Source organism: Rattus norvegicus, chromosome 1, assembly GCF_036323735.1.
Source record: "Rattus norvegicus strain BN/NHsdMcwi chromosome 1, GRCr8, whole genome shotgun sequence".
Classification (NCBI taxonomy): Eukaryota; Metazoa; Chordata; class Mammalia; order Rodentia; family Muridae; genus Rattus; species Rattus norvegicus.
The window spans coordinates 129,816,471-129,840,350 of record NC_086019.1 but is presented as its reverse complement, the minus strand read 5'-3'; the positions used below and the strand labels follow the sequence as shown (position 1 = coordinate 129,840,350).

At 45.2% G+C, this 23,880-nt stretch overlaps 1 protein-coding gene and 1 pseudogene across 3 annotated transcripts in view; one reads left to right on the top strand and one right to left on the bottom strand.

The window, feature by feature from the left end:
- Positions 1–7,168: 7,168 nt before the first annotated feature.
- Cers3 (ceramide synthase 3) overlaps positions 7,169–23,880 on the bottom strand; it is a 105,047-nt gene continuing 88,335 nt past the window's right edge. For all 3 annotated transcript variants that reach the window (XM_039087583.2, XM_039087587.2, NM_001127561.1), the window contains 1 exon segment: positions 7,169–8,940. In XM_039087583.2, coding sequence (XP_038943511.1) covers positions 8,764–8,940 — 177 coding nt within the window. In that variant the 3' untranslated portion in view covers positions 7,169–8,763.
- LOC134485132 (heat shock cognate 71 kDa protein-like) lies at positions 18,438–21,904 on the top strand (annotated as a pseudogene).

The window sequence follows — 23,880 nt, the reverse complement described above, 5'->3', positions numbered from 1 at the left end:
TCAGCTACTGCTTAAGTGCCATGTCCGTCAGCCTGCTCCCATGATGATACTCTCTTCTGAAACTATGTATCTTAGGCACAGCCTGACACACTGAGAAAACCAGGAGGAATGCACTGTGGGACATTGTCTTCTTAGTAGACAATCAGGTGTCAGAAGCCAAGGTACTACCCCAGTTAGAGGATGGCAAAGTGATTGAAGCAAGAAGACTCTGATATGACATCATTCGGCTGAAATGTGCCTCCTGCCTAAGGATAGAGAACAGCTTGAAAGAATAGAAAATGTGGTGGATGAATATGAAGGCCAAGTCAACTGCTATAAGGAAGCCTGTGCATATATATAAAGAGAATGAAGAACAACACAACGACAAGGTATAGTCACCGGAAAGTAATAAGGAACACAACAGTGAATCCAACTAAGGCTCTGGCACACAAAGACATCATTGTGGAGAGCTGTTTCATTGTCCTCTAAACACTGTGAGTTTGAAGACCTGTAAGAGAGAAGACAGGAACAGAAGTTAGGCTGGAAGCTGAGAGTTGATCCTGATTGCTCTACTGAGCACAGCTGTCGACAAGAGCGACTATGGACAGCAAGCCTGAGGAAGACTGCCCAGACTGCACCATGCACTGGCCAAGAGGCAGGTCCTAGGTGTAGAACCTCAGCTGAAAGAGAACATGAGAGGTAGAGGTGGCAGAAGGATTGAGAGAGCGTGAAAGCAAAGGAATCCATCAATGCACTACTCCAAGACCCTGGTTAGAAAGAAATTATGCAATTTCTTTCCCTGTCTCACAGACTGTTTTTAGGGCTGTGATAATGAAATATCACTGACAGCTATTTGCTTTCTAGTTGTCTTTGCAATTTTATTTTATCATTTTCGAATGTAAGACAAAGAGTTTCTGTGTTTATGACAAAACTCAGGCTAGGAGATGACACAGGGGTGCAGCCTGCTACAATCATAACTTCATTAATTAAAATATGATAAAAAGAGAAAACCTGTTCTATCCAGTTTTCAATGTCTGTCTTCTTGGTCTGCTTTTCAGGGATGTTCCTCGTCTTTGTCTTATAACCTTTTGAGTTTTCCATTCAACATCAGATTTTTGCCTTTCTCGGTCCTGTTTTCATCCTCTGGATAGTTCATTCTGGTAATTATCTCACACTCGTTTAGCAGCTGTGCTAAGTTCTTTCTGGGTTTTTGGTTGTTTTGTTGGTCTGTGTTTGGCTTTGGCTGTGTGGATGCAGGTGTGTGAATACCTGTGGAGCTCAGAGAAGGGCACTGGGTACCTTGCTCTATCACTCTCCACCTTATTTTTTAAGACAGGGTTTCTCCAAGCATCCCTGACTGTCTTGGAGCTCACTCTGTAGACTAGGCTGGCCTTGAACTCACAGATCTGCCTGCCAAGTGCTGGGACTAAAGGCACAGTGCCACCATCACGTAGCTCCACTTTACTCTTTGCGATAGGGTCTCTCACTGAGCATGAAGGTTACTATTTCTACATCGCTGACGGGCCAGCCACCTCCCAGGATCCACCTATCTCTCCCCTGGGTTACAGCTGCATGGTGATGACTACCTGGATGTTGGGTAGGGGCTGAGAGTTGCAAAAGTGACTGTCACAGTAAATGCTCTTATCCACTAAGCACCTCCCTGCTCTCTTCTCTAGTGTCCCCAAGATTAACCCCATACTTCCTGAAGCTCTCTTGTCACAGATGTCCCTGTTTTCTGACTAAACTTGGACTCTCCTGACTTTACAAGCCACAATAACTGGAATTCGCCAATAAAATATCTCGAGTTTAAAACAAGGGTAACAGCCACTCAGTTATATACAGTAAATACATACAGCATTTTGTATGTCAATCATACCTTGATAAAGAGGGGTTTGGCAAAATGCTGCAGACACAGGCGCCAAGTTCCTGCTCGAAGATGGAGCTTGGCTGTTTGCCAACTCCCAAATAGACTCGTGACAGTGCCTTCTCTCTAAAAAGAAAATTCCCCAAGTCTTCTCTGGTGTGAGAAAAATCCGGGGCCTCCAGGTAAGAGTGAATTTTCTGTTGTATCTGCTCCTTAGATGTAGACAGGCAGCAGCCCCTGTCAGGACCAGAAAGGAAGCTGTGTGGTACAGACAGAGTGCAGGCGAGAGCCCCTCCCAGAAGCTGGACAACTCTCTTAAAAATGTGGCTCTCGAGGAGGACACTATTCCGCTGGAAATGCAGTGGCCAGTGGGCGAGGGCACTTTCTTAATGTAGCTGCTCTCTCCCCACATTCCCACCAAATTCCTAGGAGAAGGAGGGAGCGATCGACTGTCTACCAGAAGAAGGAGAACAGGGAAGGACCACGCCAAGGTGTGGCTGAGGAGGGGTGTTATTGTAGATATGAGGGAGAGAACAGGCAGAGGCATCTGTTAGAGTCCAGACTGAACATGGCCAGCAGATTAGCTCAGCCCATGGGAAAGGGGTGGGGGATAAAAAAGGAAGAGAAGAGAGAGGACCAGGAACCAAGAGCTTTGTTCAAGAGGACAAAGAAAACCAAAGGAGGAACCAAGAGAGCACAAGGATGGAATGGCTGTTTGTTTGTTTTTTTTTATAGGAATCAGAAGCTAGGGGGAAGGGGAGTGAAACTCAGGGGCTGGCGAGGTTTGGGGGAGGGGGAGGGGGGAGAGAGGGAGGGGCAGTGCTGGGAGGAGCCAGGACTCTGTAACAGGTACTTCAGGGGTTATGATAGATAGCCTAGGGGCCCGATCAGGACTTGTTTCCAGAAAAACCCTTCAAAAGTCTTTGTAAGTGGCCAACACATGGGAAAACGGGCAAAATGTGATGTAGGTAAAAATGAAATGAATAACCATGAGAAAATTAACATATAAACAATGCAACAGGCTATCGCAGGACAGTCCCGCTGGCACTATGCTATGGTGCCTTCTGTGCTGTGGTGTTTGTTGTTGCTCCCGTTTGCTATGTTTGTTGGCAGTTTAGTTGTTGTACTAGGGAGTGAATGGATCCCCAAATGCACCCGGACATGGATTTCTTTCTCTTAATTCTTGGATGCTCAGAGCCAGGGTGTTGATAGTCTGTGTCTGGCTAGGGCTGGTTTCACAGACAGAGGCTTTTTGCTGTGTTCTTCAAAGGTAGAAAAGGTGAGGGTTCTTCTGTGGCCACTTTTATAAGGCCACTAACCCCTTGACAAGGGCATTCCTTCACCTGACTGTCCAGCTTCCGTGATGAAGGTTCTAGTATTAAATTTTCTTAGTTCATGTCTAAGAGGTCACCAGTCAGAATCCCCTCTCCTCAGAGAGGCTTCCGAGTCCTGTCCCCTAGTTTGAGAACCCATTGTACAGAGCCTACCTGGGCACTAATGCTATAGAGCTCATCTCCAAATCACTTATGTTTTTTAGTACTGGGGATTGAACCCAGTGCCTCATGCATGCTGGGCAAGCATTCTATCGCTGAGCTACATCCCAGTTCTCCTAATTACTTAGATTCTGTACAATGTTTAAACCTTTATTTCTTATAGTTACTATACTTGGGCAAAGTATATTAGTTTTCTTTCTTGGCCTTCTGATACTCACATAAGCAATCCCCTGCATTAAATCTCTGGCATCTGAAATACCCAGTGTGATTTCCATCTCCTGGGCTGTACTCAAACTGACAAATAAGGTATATTTCTAATGGCCTTTACCAACTGCACTCAGTGGGGACAGAGACAGTGTGCACCATTATCTATTTTAATCCCATGGACCAATACACGTGAACCTATTTTTAACCCATCAATGCAAAGAGCATGTGTTTGAAGATCATCCCTCAGTGTGGTCTTCAATCTAAGCTTTGCCATTTTCAAGTTAAGTGACATAAACTTTGGCATACGTTTTTGGAAGTGAAGGCAATATTTTCTGGTCACATTTTTTGGTGGTGCGTGTCCTGGTTGCTGGACAGAGCAGTGGCACTGACTTTGGGGGGGGGCAGTAGGTGAGCAGGTGGGAGAGCACATTCAAACTTCAGTCCTTCAGCATAGACCACCAGTTCTGGAGTCTGACTAAGGCAATGAGGGAATTTGCTGTGTTTCATCACAGCAATACTAACCCTATGACAGGTATCTTTTCGAAACAATATTTTAAGGAAGTCCAGCAAACATCCCCCACCCCAGAAAATTTTATAGTCTTGCTGAACACAGTGGCACATACCTTGTCATCTGGATCATCCTGGACACTGGGATAAGGAAGATGAATTCAAGGCTAGCCTGGGCTACATAATGGGACCCTTTGTCCAAAAGCCAAAGGCTACAGTGTAGCTTAGTGATAGAGCATTTGCTTAGCATGGGTAACAGCCCAATCCCTAGCACTACAAAAGTTTAAAGTCCTGAGTTTTACCAGACTTTAATCTGCTAAGCCACAGAGTAGCTCCGTGTTTTAACTCTAAGCCTGTCGTCCATTTTAAATTGCTTTTTGTATTGTGGGTCATGGCTCGTTTCGGCGTGCTGCTCCTCTACCACATACTGTTGAAATTATTCATGTGCCGCTGGATTGTTTTTGCACTTTGTAAAAACTCCATTGGGCAAACAGTTGTGCAAGGCAGTTAGTCATATCTGTGCGGATGTATTTTGGGGTTTGTGCTCTCTCTCTCTCTCTCTCTCTCTCTCTCTCTCTCTCTCTCTCTCACACACACACACACACACACACACACACACACACACACACACTCACTCACTGCCCCAGCTAGGGAACGGATCCTGGAGCTTCAAACAGGCTAAGCAAGCATTCTACCACCTAGCTACACTCCCAATTGAGATTTCTGTGTTCTAGTCCACTGGCCTATATGTCTCCCAACCCCCAAGACCACAGTCTGAATGAGGACAGCTGTGAATTAAGCCTGAATTCTGGGTGGAGGAGACCTTCAAGTTGAATGTTTTCAAATTTGCTTTGGTTTTTCTAAGGGTCATACGTTTCCAAACTAGTTTTAGAACAAGCTTGTCAATATCTAAAAACCAAAGTGTATCTTTTTTCTAGAAGTTCTTTAGACCTGTATTACTTGGGTTAATAATTTGTGGAGATTTTGCTGTTCATCCTTTGGTTACAGGTTTCCAGTTTAATTTCACAGTGATCACTGACTATATATAGTCCATGACTTTAGACGTTGAAATATTTGGGGCTTTTGTTCATGGCCCACCACACGGTCAATTTTGGTAAAATGTTCAAGGTGCATTTGAAAATAGTTTGAATTCTGCCATTGTGGAGTGGGATATTCGATATGTGGCCAGTGAGTTTTGTTAGTTTTACTGTTCAAAACTTTCACTCTTACTAAAATTGTCTTGTTTATTGGATACTAAGAGAGATGCTTATGAGCCAACCCTGCTTATGACTTTGTTTCTTACTCCTTTTAATTCTGTGAAATGTTCTTCATACCTTTCAGGTTCTACTGGCACGTGAGTTTTAAGTAGGATCCCTTCAGACACATCTCCTTTGTTATTATTAAAAGTCCGCTCTCCCCTATCTACTGTTGTCCTTGCCTCTCTCTGGTATTAGAACACCTATAGCTGCTTTGAGGGTGGTGGTTTGCACTCTGTCTTTCAATTCTTGACTACCCCTGCCCCCCATGTGTGTGTGTATGTGTGTGTGTGTGATGTTTGTGTGATGTGTGTGTATGTGTGTGTATGTGTGTATGTGTGTGTGATGTGTGTGTGTATGTGTGTGTGATGTGTGTGATGTGTGATGTGTGTGTGTGATGTTTGTGTGATGTGTGTGTGGATGTGTGTGTGTGGATGTGTGTGTGTGATGTTTGTGTGATGTGTGTGTATGTGTGTGTGTATGTGTGTGTGATGTGTGTGTATGTGTGTGGGTATGTGTGTGTTGTGTGTGTGTGTATGTATGGGTATGTGTGATGTGTACGTGTGTGCGTATGTGTGTATGTGTGTGTGTGATGTGTGTGCGTATGTGTGTATGTGTGTGTGATGTGTGTGTGTATGTGTGGGTGTATGTGTGGATGTGTGTGTGGATGTATGTGGATGTGTGGGTATATGTGTGGATGTGTGTGTGATGTGTGTGTGTGATGTGTGTGTGTGATGTGTGTGTGTGATGTGTGGGTGTATGTGTGGGTGTATGTGTGGATGTGTGTGTGATGTGTGTGGATGTGTGGGTGTATGTGTGGATGTGTGTGTGTGATGTGTGTGTATGTGTATGTGTGTATGTGTGTGTGATGTATGTGTGATGTGTGTGTGTGATGATGTGTGTGTATGTGTGGATGTGTGTGTGTATGTGTGGGTGTATGTGTGGATGTGTGTGTGTGATGTGTGTGTATGTGTATGTGTGTGTGTGTGATGTGTGTGTGTGATGTGTGTGTGTGATGATGTGTGTGTATGTGTGTATGTGTGTGTGTATGTGTGGGTGTATGTGTGGATGTGTGTGTGTGATGTGTGTGTATGTGTGTGTGTGATGATGTGTGTGTGATGTGTGTGTGATGTGTTTGTGTGATGTGTGCGTGTGGTGTGTGTGTGTGTGTGTGTGTGTGTGTGTGTGTATAAGTACGATAGGCACTAGGTGACCTGTTTGCCCTGTTCCATGTTATTCCCTTGAGCCAGAGTCTCTCACTAAACCTGAAGCTACAGTGGTGTCCAGCAAGCCCCAGCAATGCTTGTTTCTGTCCCCAGCCCAGCACTGAAGGTACAGGCACATAGCCATGCCCAGTTACAGTCAAGCCCAGTTACAACTGTGCTCAGCCTTTCTTTACATGGTTGCTAGGGGTTTGAACTCTGATCCTGACTTACAGAGCAAATGCTCTTACCTGTGAGCCATCTCCCTGTCCAGGCCTCCTAACCCCTGTGCTGTCTCTGCACACATCCCAGGTACTGTCTTCAGCCCCAGAATGGTTGGTTGTCTCAGCCAGGAGGCTCAATCTTACAATCGCAACGGTAAACATTCCTTCCTCTTCATGTGTCTGAGAAGCCTAGACTTAGATATGCAAACCCCCCAGAAGCCTACCATCTACACTGTCAGGGCAGAGTTTTGCCAGCTGGAACTCTAACGTCTTCAGTATAAATGTCTGCACCAGCTCCCTCCTCTATAGCTTTCCTCATATTTCCAGCAAGATCTTTCTAGAAGACTGGTGTGTTTCTGTCTGAAATATATAGATCTGAAATTCTCTCTCTGAGGCCGAAGGCTGTGTGCCAAAATGACTCAGTCACCACACACTGTGGGATTCTTTTTTGTTTTATTGTAAGTCAATGTGGCTTAGAATTTTACAAAGTCACCTCACATTGCACTGAACCCTTGTTTGCTACGGGAAAGGGGGTTACCTTTCCTAGCCACGACAGCCCCCAATGGTGCTGCAGAGCACGCCTCTTCCTTTCTGCAGGACAGTGCTTCAGCTGTTTGAGAGCTCAAAATTTGAGAGCATATCAGTTTTACCTTCTACAGTCAAAGTCAGAAAAAGAAGTTGGAGGGTATAGCAATAAACAATGCTTCACTGTAAGCAAGAAAAGGTTCTGTAGACAAAGAAAACCAAAGTAAATCAAGGGGAAATACTTCGTTAACCGGACACATAAAAGTATTTTAGTGAGACCTTTCACCAAAGTAAGAACAATAAACCAATAACTATGCCCTAAAGTGAGTAGAGACATTTTAAATATGAGATCACATTACAGATATAATACACATGGTGCTGTGCTCATAAAAACAAATATTAACTTAAGACTTGCTTTTTTCCCTGTTTTTCCTACAATTCTTTAACAAGATATTTTGTTGGGAACAGAATTCTGAAGAGTTTTTGTTTGTTTGCTTGCATTTTCTTATTAGCCTGAAGGTTTTAAAAACACGCTATTTTAAAAATTAAAAACTGAAACTCTCAGACCATTTAGTGTGCACAGGACTTTTGCTACTTAGGGTGCCTGACGGCCTGCTGGGCTCCTTACTGTTCAGTAGTCAGAAGGAGTTGGACCCTGAGACCACAACATGGCTTCCTCTTTCCACTTTCAAGAGTTCCTTCAGACCATGAAGCTCTCATGTATGCCACCCCGGGGCTGGCTTCCTGGGTAATATGGCTCAGTGAGCAACCTCTCTTGGATCCTACTCTCCTCAGTGGTCCCCAAGCAACCCTCATAGCCCATGGCATCTCTGTAAGCCTGAGGATGGGGCTCAGGGTGACAGCACAGGGCAGCTAGACACCAAAACTCCCTTCCTTCTACCCCAGGACCCTGCCAGGAAGGCTCTGGGGTCATCTGAGAATTACCCCTGGAAACAATATAGTTACAAACAGAAACAGACTTCTGGACTTTTGCACCTCCAGGTATCTTACACATTAAGAGCCATTTATAAGATGGGGTTTCTCACAGCACGCTCAGCCAGGGTTGTGTGTTTTGTCAAAGCTGGAATTCTAGTGCAGCGAAGACCACTAACACCTGCGGGAGACACTGGCACCCCTGTCGTCTCGCCCGATCCTTACTCTAACTCTGTGAGGTAGTAGAGCAGATGCCCTCAGAGGCCCTGTGCAGAGAAGCATCTCAGCTGGTTCTGGATGGGGGAAACACAACAAGAACTGACCCTGCCTGGAGAAATCTCTGAGCACTCCAGCAGCCTGGGCTGCTGGGCCATCCACTGGCATCCACCTTCTAACACTTATCACAGGCAGGATGACTGAGTTGGGGGCCACCTTGAGCAACATAGGAGACTCCATCTCAATAAAATAAAATAAAATAAAATAAAAGGCAAAATGGGGTCTCTGTGGGTCCACAGCAGTGGATAGGGGAGCAGTTCAGGCCCCCAAGGTCCTGGCAGCACACTGTGCTTCAAGCTAACGGCCATGCTGACCATTGGGAATGAGATGCCTGTTGGTCCCAAGGCCATTCTTCAAATACTCTGTCTCTTTGCCTTTGGTGTTCTCCTCCTCCTCTTCTTCCTCTTCTTCTTCCTCCTCTTCCTCCTCCTCATCTTCTTCCTCTTCGTTGTCACTCCTCACATCCTGGATGTTCTAGGTAAAGCATAGAATGGGCCATGAGTGACAGCATTGCAGGAGGAGGATCTCAGGAGTGCACACAAGAGGTCAGGCTAGAAAGCTGGCTCCTATTAAAGAGCCTCAATGCCCACATACCAACCATCCCAGGGGCACACCACAGCACAAGTCAGAAACAATGTAAAGACTGGAAAATTAAGGGCTGGAGTATGGACTCCTTAGTTTAAAATACGTGTGGTTTGTGTGTGTGTGTGTGTGTGTGTGTGTGTGTGTGTGTGTGTGTGTGTGTGTATGTTATATACATTCAAATTCAGCTCAGGATAGTACCTCAGGTCATGTGCTTGGCCAATCCACAGTGTCTTTTCTACACTCAACTTAGAATAAGAAAATGCATTCAAGGGAAGCGGTCTCCCTCCTACATTTGTCAAGATCTACAGACATGGAGGAACAGGTAACTTTATTCTGAATTCCCCAGAAATGCAACTGTGCATGTAGTCATAAGATCACATTTCGTTTTGTTCAGGACTTCGCAATTCCTTAAGACAGGTTACTAATGACAAAACTCCCAGTGGCATCTGACCCATGTCAGCTTTGTTTCTGCCTTCCCATCCATGGAAGCATGTGCATAGGACACTCATCTGTCAGCTGGGCTGTGCTTTTAGGCATAGTCTCTCTTTCTCTCTCTCTCTCTCTCTCTCTCTCTCTCTCTCTCTCTCTCTCTCTCTCTCACACACACACACACACACACACACACACACACTTCACCCATAAATGTACAAAGTTGTCAGAAATGTCTTTCGTCGTTATGCTTTTTTGACAGCTGGGGCACTGCTGTATTGCTTGTTTAGAGGTGTGCTATGCTACCTAGGAATTGAACTTCAGGCTAGTAAAGCTTCTGTGTCTTGTAGAATTGAGAATTGCTGGCTCTGGCTCTGACAATAAGCCAAAGCCAGACAGGAGTCTGTGGGTTCCCTGCTAATGAGACTGCGCTAGGTTGATGTGCAAGTGCGTGTCTGCTATGCACGACCTAATAATATAGATTTAAAAGTGGGCTATTCAAACACTAACGAAATATCACTTTATGTCCAATTTTGTTTTACATGTGACATTTTTAATATAACTAGCAGTATTGACATTGGAAGGGCTTACTAAGGGGCAGGTTGGACTGAGCAGTCAGTATGAACAGTAATATTCTCCACCATGATCACTGGTGATATGAAATATTCTGTTTACTTAATAAAGAGAAATCTGACAATGGTGAGTGTAGGAGGTTTGGGGCAGGTGACTTTGACAAAGCCACCACACAGCACAGAGCTACCCAGAGGGCAAACACGGAGCTCTACTAGCCCCTGCTGGACAGAGCTGGGTGTTGTAAGCACTGGGAGAGACAGTGGACCCCTGAGGCCTGTGACCCAGATCTGAGGGAGCCAGCTTTTCCTCCCTGGTTGAGTACTGGCTATCTCCTCACCCTCCTCAAACTCATCTTGACCTTGACCTTGATACCATCAGGGTTGGTCTTTGGGGATAAATTTTAAAAGAATTAAAATCATCCCTAATAAATAATTGTATTAAGTTAGACAAACACTGACATGTTCATTATATTTCCATTAAAATGGGTGTTCATCTGGATGTGCTGGAGCAGGCCTTTCATTCTATCACTCAGGAGGTAGAGGCAGGTGGAGCTCTAGGGGTTCAAGGCCAGCCTAATATATAAAGCAAGTTTCAAGTCAGCCAAGGATAAGTAACAAGACCCTGTCTCAAAAACCAAACAACAAACATAAAAAAAGATATTCAAGGGCCGAGGAGGAGGTGGCTTAGTGGTAAAGCTGTACAAGTCTCTCATCATCTGAGTTTGGATCCTCCTCCTCAAATCCAGAGACAGACACTAACTAGTCTGTTATCTTTATGTTTCTATGCCAAAATGGGAGGTGGAGACAGGAGAGTCCCCAGAAGTATGTGGGCTGGCCAGACTGGCTTAGGTAGTAATGGGTAATGCTGAAGAATCCTTGCCTCAAACAAAATGGAAGGCTAGGATGGACACCTGACATTGTTCTCTAACCTACACACACACACACACACACACACACACACACACTCACACACACACACTCACACACACACACTCACACACACACACACATAAATAAGAAACACAATATATACTAGGACATTCACACACTCACAAATGTTCAAGATTTAGGAGTAGATTTGTCAAGTTATTAATGATTTACAATGTGTCATTTGAACAGACACTAGCTAAGGGATGTTAGAAAAATGAAATTCTCTAATGAGCTAGAGTTAGAAAAGCTTAAGATAAAGACCACAATCTATATTCTAGGAAAAAACTGCAAATCTTTCCATCAGTTAAAGAACCTAACAGAAATATGAGCCCAAGTGCTGTCTGTCTAGGGGGCTCAAAGAGTGCACACCCACGGTAAAGATCAGTGTTTTCTATAGCACTGTGCGCTTGAGTGTCAGCACATGCCCAACAGCGTCCTTGGAACCAGCCAACTCCGTTTATCTCACCACGATTCTCCTGTTGCATTCCAACCCAAATGCCAGGTTCTGTGTCTGGGCCACCAGAACTTGTCTTATGCAGATTGTTGGCCCTGGACCTTCCACAAATCAGAAAAGGTCCAAGAAAATGTGGTGCACACACAAGGATCCAAACCTTTGAAGAGTAGGCTGGTGATCTTGCTTCGGCAGCCACAGGGCTGGATGGACTCTGCGTGGATCTTATGCTCACCGAGAGACATGTGCTCCTCTTCTACCAGCTCCCACCTCAAGGTCTTGACAGGCCCCACCAAAATGTGTCTATTACTATTCTGATAGTATCCTGACCAACTGAGATCGCTTGCTCCTAGAATTAGTAAACAAGCATTCTAACATTCAGATGACCTTTCTCTAAAAGACTCCTTGGTTCTTCTAGAGCAGTGGCTCTCAGCCTTCCTAAGGGTTTAATCCTTAAATACAGTTCCTCGAGTTGTTATTTATTCCCTCACTATCTCACAATTGTAGGGAATCACGATGTGAATATTCAGTCTGTAGGATTTCTGATATGTAATTTTGTGGCCCAAAGGTTGAGAAGTACTGCGCTAGGAAATGTTGTTCACAACAAAAGATGGATGAGTATCAATTTTTCTATGTCTTTTATGACATTCCTCATCAATAAGCCTCTTTGCTCTCATAAAAGGTTCAAGAAACGTGTGTGGTGAGGAACAGATTGCTGGCTCTGTCAGCTGAGCTCTGCGGCCTCCACATCACTGGACAGGGCCAGCCATGACAAATGTAATGCCCGATGGGTCATGTGGTCAGAGAAGGCTTGCATTCTGAGGACCGACTTGAATGTACAGTCACTATGAGGGAAAGCCAAAGTCAGGGTTAGAGCATCCCAGACGCTAGCAGAAAGAGAGCCTAAATTTGACCTTCTGGTTTAAGGCATATCAAAAACAAAATTGTTCCTTACAGGGTATGTTCTAGAAGTTTGGCATAAGGATGAACTCTTCCAAAGACTAGCTCATTCTGGGACCTGGGGGTCAAGTTTCATTCTTTGGCATGGAATTGTGCAATTTCCCATGACTACTTGTTGAAGAGACTGCCCTTCCCCTGTTAAGTGGTCTCTGTGGCTTATAGCAGAGTGAGTGACTTCTATGCTCTCTGCTGCCACTGATGCATGTGCCCCCCCCCTTTTGCCTCAGGTTTGTGTCTGTGGTAAGTCTGGAATTCTGGAAGTAAGGGTTCACAGGTTTCCTCTTTCTAGGGTATTTTGCTTCAGCCTCTGGATGGATGTGACCTCATGAATGACCTAGTCATAGTTCCTTATTTGCAGAAGAAAACACGAGCAGTTTTGTGCTGGTCCACATATACAAGATGCTGTCTCTTTGGCTTCAGTGGCGGATACAAAAGTTGTTTTGTTTTTTTAATACTGTTCCAACTCACTGATGTAAAGTAGGAGGCTTTTATTTTCTTAAATTATGAACAAAATCTAATAAAGTTATAATAAAAATTTCATTTAGGTATAATTTAATTATTGAACTATTAAATTATAATCTGTTGTTTGATTTCTAATTCCTGAAGAGTTTTTCGTTTTACTAACTTTTGCCAATGAGCTTCAAAGAAAAGGCTAGTTTTAGGGTCAAATAGATTCTGAATGGCATCTTCAGTTTTCAAAGTTGAAAAAAACTGGAGATTTCAGACCCTTCTTGTCACAGCCTGGTGATGTCCAGCCCAGAACAGACTGAGGAGCTTTTGACCGACCTTCCTTCCTCCCACCTTCCTTCCTTCCTTCCTTCCTTCCCTCCTTCCTTCCTCCCACCTTCCTTCCTTCCTTCCTTCCTTCCTTCCTTTTTTCCTTCTTTTTTCAAAACCAAACAAACAAAAGGCACAAGGCTTCTGTCAAAGCCATCAGATTATCTAACATACATAAAAATACACTAGAGTCTGGTGGCCACCAGCTGCTGGTGAAATGACTTCACTAATAAATATGATTTGCTTTGGAGATTAACACTTAGAACTGCAGTGCTCTCTAAATAGCCACACTGTGCCTCCTGTTCATCCTGTACTGAAAGTTCCTCATCCCTACCTGAGTAGAGACATATGGGACCATTTTAAACAACAGCAGAATAATCAAATCTCCTGGAATTTAGGGCAGGACAATACCTTGCTTGGCTCAACAAGATGAAGCCCAGAACTCCTGTTTTAAAAAGTGTTGTTTAGTTTCAAATATTAATATTCAAGATTTTTTTTAAAAGCCATAGAATCCTCATGTACCGTTGAGAAAGAAAAACTCGGTGACAGGAAAGCAGGCAGGCTTTAAAAGGCACATCACCACAGACTGATAAACCACACAAGGCACTCATCAGGGAAATGAGACCAACAAAGGGAGATGAAACCTTACTTTGTCAAACTGGCAACCATGAAGGAGTATGATAAAACACCAAGGTGAAGAGTATGAAGGAAGAGGAGACTCTCACACATACGTCTTGAAACATCCTTTGACAGCATCCAGTAAATCTGCCTGCAATTCCAGCTTAGGTGCTCTTAGCCATGCCCATGAGGAAGCACATCAGTGTGAACAACGAGGAGACACGCAAAGGACAGGTTCTATAGATTAGATAATAGCACGTGTGAAAAGTTTGAAAATACAATGTCTTCACCTACACACAAGGGTAGTCACAATACAAAAACATGGGGCTGGGGGACGCACTGGCTTCAAGAGTGCACACATCTTCAGATGGGGACGGAAGAGCGGGAACGGGAGACGTGGCACGCACTGGATGACCTATCCCCCTTCGCCATTTGCTCCTGGATCGTTCCATCACACTCAGAGCAGGCATTCAGATACTTGTTCAGTGAGTGAGCAAGTGAAGGAATGAGTCTACATCCCAACAACTCTAAGTACCATTCAAGTGCGGATGGCTTATACACTCATATCCATAACAGGGACCTGTCCCCTGGGCTTCAGACTCCAAGTTTTAAGCCAGCTCCATCACTCAGCTGTCCAAAGAGCTCATCAAGTTCTCGTGTTCTCATCTAGTCTTCCATATTTCAGCAAATGGCACCACCAGTCACTCAGCTGCACATAGCAAATCCCCCAAGGTCCTCCTCTTGCAGGAGACTTCATTCTCCAGTCTGCAGGACTCGGCCAGCAACTTTGATACAGGCCCTGCAATCATCGGCTTTCCAGAAACTGTCTCAGCTACTTCCAACCGGTATCAAATCTCTGTGGCCAGGCTCCAGCGAAAGAGCTGGCCTGAGGCCTTGGAGTGAGTGGGGCAGCCGTCAGCTGGGCGGAGGCATAGCTGCACGGGGGTTGCTCCCTTGACACCTACTGACCTACAGACCTTGGCAACAGACTTGTGACCGACAAACACTTCACATAGTTCCTGCTGGAGTGCTGCGTCCCCATCTCAGAGGAGCAGGGCTGCTATTGTTGGCAAGATTTCTGAATAAGGAAAATTCAGAAGTATCATGCCTGCTCTCCTCTAAGACCAGGCAAATTATGGTTTTTGACAACCCCAGTCCACTGGTCCACTTTCAAAGGGGAATGGGAAATACACCACTCCCTACTGTGTTTCAGAAGAATGGCCATTATTTGAAGCTGTTCTATACGAGAAATGCCCAACCCAGGAGCCATGGGAAGGGTAGAGTCAATGCTGAGATTTGGTCCTCCTAGTCTCTAGTGCCTCAGGGGTAGCTCTGCTCTAGAGCTCAGCGGCCAGCACTCTGGGTGCCTAGAGCTGCTGTGTTCTTCCTTTCTGCTTCCCGTGAGTTCATCCCAACTCAGTTTACCCTGTGTGCCAGATACACATCATCTTAAGCTATCATGGGTGATGGGTGGGAGATTCTATCTTAGGCTCTGACTACAAGGCTGAAAGAAGCTGTTTCAACCAGAGGAAACCTTGGCACAATTTCTTCTATGAGGAAATCTCCCTCATTAATGTACTGGCTAAACTCAGAGACCAGATGTTGTGTCGCTCACAGCACTTCCTGTGGACAGCAAGAAGCATGCATGGCAGGGCAGGTGGGAGTGGCTAGCACCAGTGTTGTTAGTTGGCTCTGAGTAAGACCCAGCTGTGTGTGACCTGAAATTGAAGTGGGAGTGGCAGTGTGGTGGGACAAAGAGCATTTTGGGAAGAAGGAAGAGCAGGCATGCTAAGACAATCCAAGTCATGGGTTCAAAAGAGGCACCGTTCAAGGTATCAGGGACTTATTGGTGACAGGACAGAGAAGGCCCCTCTCTCTAGTAAACCGCTCCAGTGAGGGCACTGGTGTACTTAGAATAGCCGTGTGGAGTTTGGAGGACAATGGATCCAGTCTCAGGTGCCTTCCTTGGCTCTTGGTTGGATAAACTCAGGGAGGCAGGGGCTAGGGTCCTGAAACTCAGTGGCTATCTGAGACCAATGACTTCTAGGTTTTACATCTTATCTTTAAGAGGAACGAGGAAATGAAAATAGGAAAAAGATAGAATGAATATAGATTTATTATAGAAAAATAAGAAAAAACTCCCGAGAGTGTTTTATGATGGGAATAGGGTGAAGAATAGAATATCTCTGTTGCGAGTCGGCCATCTCAGGGGTACATTGCGGCCAAGCCAGTAAGAAGTCTGTATGCCCACGCATGCTCCTCAGCTCAGCCAGAGAGTCGTTTGTCCATTGAGGGATGAGCTGAGCACACTGCATGACTAGTTCATGATCTACCATGGGCCCTGCTTGCTGTCTAAGAGAGCTGCTCCTGTACCACGAGTGCTCCTTGCTGCTGTGTGGAAATGGCTGGAGAAAGTCGGAGCAGCCACAGTGTAAAGAAAACAGTGGTGTTGCCTGAGATGTAGGAGGGGTGCTGCATTGGAAGAGCCTCAAAGGCCCCTGGGATCGAAAGGGATCTTGAGGGCATCTAGCCAAGTCTCTCTCGGAAGTTTCTGTGTTCTTTATGACAACCTGAACAAAATATGTTCCCATGCCTACCTACCTGCAGGTGTCCCTACCTTCTCTCTCTCTCTCTCTCTCTCTCTCTCTCTCTCTCTCTCTCTCTCTCTCTCTCTCCCTCTTCCCCTCCCCCTCCCCCTCTCCCTCTCCCTCTCCCTCTCCTTCTCCCTCTCCCTCTCTCTCTCTCCCTCCCTCCCTCCATCTCTCCCTCCCTTCCTCTTTCTCTCAACACTGTCTCCTTTCAGCTTTTACTTATTTTTTCTGAGTTCTATCCCTTTGGGGTAGTAGCAGGGAGAGTACACTTCTTTCAAACACTGTTATTTTTTTTTCTTAGTAGCTAAAGATAGTTAATTCCTCATCTAGCTAAATATTCCCACTCATTACAGTTTAGCTATGGTGAATCCTCAAGAGCTCATTCAGTGGATGCTGCTCCTTAGTACCCTGCTGGTGAGAGGTATTAGAACCTTTGAGAGGCACGGCCTATAGAAGATGACGGTCCTGTGAGTGTCTGAGCCTCAGAACCATAAGCTAAATTAACCTCTCTCCTCTATTAGGAACCCAATCTTGGGTACTTATTATAGCCCTGGAGAATAGACTCACACAGCATGTCCTTCCACTGCTGCTTAAATGGCACCTTACCTAGCCCTGCCCTGCACCACACACGGGCATAACCGCATCTCTGTTACTCCTGGATGTCCAAGCTTCTTCATTGCTACCTATCTGAGCAGCCACACTTCTGGCTTCATTTTTGCTATGATTTTAGTATATTTTGGTTCAAGAATGTCTATGTTTTCATTAATTAGTGTACATGCTCTGTCTATTAGTTAAGGCCTGATCTATATTCCTCAAAGAATGTCTTCAAGAAAAACAAACTAAACAAACTTGGCAACGAGGAACAGAGAAACCCTACACACCGGTGAGATAGATGCAGTGCTCGCTTCTAGCAGGTGAGTCATCTCTGCCCGCAGGGCTTCCTCACTCTCCCGGGATGACATCTACAGCCGCAGCTTCAATAAAACCATGGCTGCGTGTTTGAGGCACTGTAACTAAACTCAGTGCCTGGGAATCTGCGGCTTTGCAGTAATGTCAGGAGCCCAGGAGGCTGTGTGTGACTCATAATGCCCCGCTGCTTTGTGAATGACTCCACGTCTCAAGCTGCACTTGGCAGTGAAACAAAGAACACTATAATAAGCATCTGAAGCTATTTTAAAAGCAAACTTTTAGCTTTCACTGTATTAAAAAATGCACAGCCAGGCAAAGAGTTCAATTTTCTAAGCTACTAGCAAAGCACACCTCCCTTTCTGTTGTAATAATTCTCATCATCCAAGTTGACGAGGTTGCAGGGAAGAGAGACTGCTGTATTATTCTTTTCATCTTTCTCCTCGCCAGCAATGTGCTACATTTAATCAGGTTCTTTCCACCCTGGCCACGAATGGACATTTTCTTTTTTGGCAATGTGGAATTTTCTAGACCAATGCTTCTCAAGTTCAAATGTGCATACAAATCGTCTGCGGTGGTGGAAGCGCCGCAGATGCTCAACCACAAGGGCGCTGGCGAGCCCTGGGGTGCTGTGCTCCTAATCTCTGGGCATTGACAAGGTTGATGGTTGCAGATGCTTCTTTGGCTAGCAAGGCTGTTTGCTGAGCCATGGATGTTCTCGAGATTGTTTTTCTCCATGGAAAGAAAATATCGAAGCCAGAGTTACCTGGGCTCTTTTGTGTTTCTCTGATTTTAAATTATCTTTTTTCCTTAGTAGTGATTTCCTACATTTCTTTATTAACTGTCTGGTCCACAGAGGCAATATCATAAACTCATAACTATGCTTTACTTCATATAATAAGTGGTTCTACAAGGAATTAATAAACTGGTCATGGTGGTTCTCACCTGCAATCTCAGGTCTCAGTAAGCAGAGGCAGGAGGACACAGTGTTACAGCCAGTTGGGACACACAGGAAGTTCAAGGCTAGCCTTGGCTACAGAGTAGACTGTTTGAAAAAGAAACAAGAACTACTCGTTTTCTGAAATGAATGACACTTTTTGTTATCAAGAACTCACTCTTTTACCTTCTTCTTTCCTGCTATCTGCTCAGCCTGCATTCTGAGAGCTTTATCGGTGTGAGCTTTACTCCTCTGGAGCAAGAAAGCACTGCTTTTGTTCCCAGACTTCAACAGCTGAAGCTGAGCGGCCTGCAGGACAGAGGTCTGGTGTAGAAGTGGCTCTGATCCTCAGAGGGAGACCCAGCAATGGAAGTTCACCCATGGAGACCTTTCCATGATGAAGGAGGACGGGGATTCTCTTCATTCAATCTGGAGGACCTCGCCTGGGATGTAAATCAGTCACTTCCACAGAGGGAGACGACCAACTGCCAAGGCCTCCAATGTCTGGGTCCTAACTGCCTCATTTGTCTTGTTGATTTAGTTGCCTGCTTTGGGGCCTGACTATAAGCATCCTTCTTTCTTTCTTTCTTTCTTTCTTTCTTTCTTTCTTTCTTTCTTTCTTTCTTTCCTTCCTTCCTTCCTTCCTTCCTTCCTTCCTTCCTTCCTTCCTCCTTCCTTCCTTCCTTCCTTTCTTTCTTTCTTTCTCTCTCTCTTTCTTTCTTTGTCATCTAAATGCTCGGCAGTCCACATAGCCAGTTAATCTGAGGTTCTAGCATCCTCATAGTATAAGCAGTATACCTTATTGCATGACGTTCTTAAATATGAGTAGATAAAAACCATGACTAGACTATTCCAGGGGCTTTGTGCTGTAGCGCAGTGGTAGAGCACCTATCTACCATGCATCAAACTCTGGGTTCAATTTTCAGCCCTGCAAGGAAAAAGGCAAGTGGGCAGACTGACTGGTCGATGGGTGACAAGAGCTGATGAAATAATGACTTTTTCACAAACTTCCTTGAATTCCTTGAAAGATCCTCCCAAGTGACTGCTGTCATTTGTTAGGCCTTTGTCACGAATGCTATGCCTTCCTTCTTCTGAACGAAAGGCTCAAATGACAACTTGATCAAGCAAAGCAGAGCTTATGAGAAGAAAGTTCATTAACCTCCAAGTGGTCAACCCCATGCAATCCCAGCTAGGCAATGTGGCTGCCCCTGTGAAACACCGAAGGCCTCACTCCCAGCTCCAGCTCAGTATGCACCGATGGCACAAATCCATGTGGGAGCAAGTGGTGTAGGCAGAAGAGCCATCGGAAAATTGGCCAACAGGCCCGCCTGACCTTGCATTAGGGTAGACCTCAGGATTGGAGCACAGCTCCTGGCTCTGTGTAAGACGGAGGTCGTCAGGTGGGGGAGACTCCGAAGCACACCTTTGGAGGCGTGGCAGGCACCATTCGCCTACATGGTGGAGATGGGTACAGGGTAACAGGGTGGTCTCTGAAGCTATGCCATGCATTCTATGCTGCTTGGTGAGGCCTTGCTCAGCTCAGACACTGGTGTAAATACTGCTTTTGAGGCAGAAAGTAAGATATCTGACATTAGAAACAGCTCCAATGGGGCGAAAACGGGTCTCATTGAAAATGTCAGCACAGTCTGGCCCACACAAAAGCAACCATGTCTAAGGGACCTGCAGTTGGCATTGATCTTGGTACCACCTACTCCTGTGTGAGTGTCTTCCAGCATGGAAAGGTGTAAATAATTGCCAATGACCAGGGTAACTTCACCATGCTGAGCTATGTTTCTTTCACTGACACAGAACGATTAATTGGGGATGTGGCCAAGAATCAGGTTGAAATGAGCCTCACCAACATAGTTTTTGATGCCAAACATCCGATCAGATGTAGACTTGATGATGATGCTGTTCAGTCTGATAGGAAGCACTGGCCCTTTGTGGTGGTGAATGACGCAGGCAGGACCAAGGTCCAAATCAAATACAAAAGGGAGACAAAAGTTTCTACCCTGAGGAAGTGTCCTCAATGGTCCTGACAAAAATGAAGGAAATTGCAGAAGCTTACCTAGGAAAGACTGTTACCAATGCCGTGGTCACAGTGCCAGTCTACTTCAATGACTCTCAGTGACAGGCAACAAAAGATGCTGGGACTATTGCTGGCCTCAATTACTTCAAATTATCAACCAACCAACTGCTGCTATTGCTCATGGCTTAGATAAGAAGGTTGGAGCTGAAAGGAATGTGCTGACCTTTAACTTGGGAGGTGGCACTTTTGATGTGTCAATTCTGACTACTGAGGATGGAATTTTTGAAGTCAAATCAACAGCTAGAGACACCCACTTGACTGGAGAAGACTTTGACAACTGAATTGTCAACCATTTCATTGCTGAGTTTAAGCGAAAGCACAAGGACATCAGTGAGAACAAGAGAGCTGTCAGGCGTCTCTGCACTGCCTGTGAGCGGGCCAAGGGCACCCTCTCCTCCAGCACTCAGGCAGTACTGAGATTGATTCTCTCTATGACCTCCATTACCAGGGCTCGACTTGAAGAGTTGAATGCTGACCTGTTCCGTGGCACACTGGACCCTGTAGAGAAGACCTTTGAGATGCCAAACTAGACAAGTCACAGATCCATGACATTGTCTTGGGGGATGGTTCTACCAGAATCCCCAAGATTCAGAAACTTCTGCAAGACTTCTTCAATGGAAAAGAACTGAATAAGAGCAAACACCAATGAAGCTGTTTCCTAAGGTGCAGCTGTCCAGGTGGCCACTCTATCTGGAGACAAGTATGAGAATGTTCAGGATTTGCTGCTCTTGGATGTCACTCCTCTTTCCCTTGGGATGGAAACTGCTGGTGGAGTCATGGCTGTCCTCATCAAGTACAATACCACCATTCCCACCAAGCAGATCCAGACTTTCACCACCTACTCTGACAACCAGCCAAGTGTACTCATCCAGGTGTATGAGGTGAAAGGCCACAACCAAGGACAACAACCTGCTTGGGAAGTTTCAGCTCACAGGCACCTCCAGCACCCCGTGGGGTTCCTCAGATTGAGGTTACTTTTGACATTGATGCCAATGGCATCCTCAATGCTCTGCTGCAGATAAGAGCACAGGAAAGGAGAACAAGGTCACCATCACCAATGGTGAGGGCCGCTTGAGTAAGGAGGACTTGAGCACATGGTCCAAGAAGCTGAAAAATACAAAGCTGAGGGTGAGAAGAGAGAGATAATGTTTCCTCCAAGAACTCACTGGAGTCTTATATTTTCAACATGAAAGCAACTGTTGAAGATGAGAAACTTCAAGGCAAGATCAATGAGGAGGACAAACAGAAGATTCTTGACAAGTGCAATGATGTCATCAGCAGGCTGGAAAGGAACCAGACTGCAGAGAAGGAAGAATTTGAGCATCAGCAGAAAGGCCTGGAGAAAGTCTGCAACCCTATCATGACCAAGCTGCACCAGGGTGTGGTGACATGCCTGGAGGAATGCCTGGTGGCTTCCCTGGTGGAGGAGCTTCTTCAGGCCCCATCATTGAAGAGGTGGATTAAGTCAGTCCAAGTAGAGGGTATAGCATTGTTCCACAGGGACCCAAAACAAGTAACATGGAATAATAAAACCATTTAAATTGGCACCGAAGAGAGAGAGAGAGAGAGAGAGAGAGAGAGAGAGAGAGAGAGAGAGAGAGAGAGAGAAAGGGAGGAAGGAGAAAGAAAGAAAGAAAGAAAGAAAGAAAGAAAGGAAGGAAGGAAGGAAGGAAGGAAGGAAGGAAGGAAGGAAGGAAGGAAGAAACTGAGCTCCAACAGACAGAGATGGATGGAACTGAGGCCATCTGGAACAAGGTGAGACCCTCATTTCAACTATCTCCCTCACTCTTCCAAAACAACTTCAGAATCACCATGGCCATTTTCTGAAATCAGAGAACATGGGTAAGAAGAAGAAAATTACTTCACCAACCCCAACACTGTATCCACAGTACTCAGTGTGGGAAGAAAGCTAGAGAGACCTAGACACAAGCAGAACAGAAGTGCAGGTCAGGGGAAGCATAAGGAGAGTTGTCCCCTAAGGGAAAGGGAGGCTGTGAGTTCCAAGCTGTGGCTTTCTTGCTCTAAACTATACCTCAAACTCTAAGACAAGATGTGTTACCATAGATGCATGGAGCTTAAGAGGAATTGGGTACATGTAAGATATTTTCTGAATAAATATGCCTTACTATTTTCTTACATTTAAAATTTTTTGCATGTGTATATATATATATGTGTGTGTGTATATGTGTATGTATATATGCAGTGTGCATATCTGTATGCATATGTGTGTTCATGTGAGTATAGCCACATATATGTGTGCCAGGTGCGAATATGCATTTGTTCATGAGTATGTGGAGACCTGAAGCTGCTATTCATATAGGGCCTTTAACTTGTGCCCAGAGCTTGTGGGTTGTCTAGTCTGGCTTGCCAGTTTGTCAGAGAAGTCCCATTTCTGCCTCCCGACAGCTGCGGTTACAGGAAGTCTCCATGGCTGTCTTGCCTTTGTATGGGTTTTGGGAATCTAAAATATGGTCTTCACACTTACTGAACAGGGCTTTATGTACTTAACCACTTTCTCCTTCTTATTACTTTTAAGCATCCTTAAAATGAAATGTACATGTAACTTACAAACTATGTTTATTGGGCAGCTTTGCCCTTAGGGGGAAAAGTCAGAAACAAAGAAGGAGCCACCCAGCCATTACACTTCACAGGAAACAACACAGGCAGTACACAGGCAATCGTTACTGGGAAGGCACAGCACCGTGACTTCTGCTTCTGCCCAGAGCAGGACAGTGGAGGATTGTACTGCCAGTTTAAACAACTACAAAAGCTAGACTGGCATTGTCGAACAATTGGTTTTAGACTTGGTGTAGAAAGCAGCTCAGGCTGAGTCTTGAGAAAAGGAGACAGAGTTCCACAGCTTTTTGTCTTCTTATGTCCAGATTCTGGCCCACAGCCAGAGGTAAGCGGACGAGAATATCTCCTACATTCACTGAGACTGGAGCTTTTTCTGGACCTCACAGCTGAGTTACTAATACACCTTGAGGGCGCATAAGACTTAAGACTGTCATCCCACTGGGTCTTCAGCCTGTTTGCTTAAACTTCTTTTAAGAGAACAATGTAAAAACCAGCCTTTATGTGCCTTGGATTTCCCAAGGCATCAACTTTTACAACCGAAGCTAATGTATAGCTGTAATGTTATGTACTCTTTCACGTCCCCGGTTCAGTGAATGAGTGTTTTGTCTGCATGTATGTCTGTGCACCATGTCCATGTGCCTGGTGGTCAGAGGATGTCAGATCCCCTGGAACTGGAGTTCTGCACAGTTGCGGGCTGCCACACAGGTGCTGAGAATTGTAAGCGCATGTGTGTTTGTACGTGAGCTGTGGTAAGCATTTGCAGGAAGCAGCAGATAGTGGCCTTATAAAATGAGCATCTGCCATAAATGCCAGAAGCAGCATTTCAATGTTGACTGATAGTGTGTTGTTACCTGGGCCAGTTGGAGTCAGTAACCTAATCCCCTTTAAAAGTCTGTTAAAATTTTTCTGTAAAGTGGCAAGGCATGGTGGCACATGCCTTTAATCCTAGCACACAGGAGGCAAAGGCATATCTCTGTGAGTTCAAGGCCAGC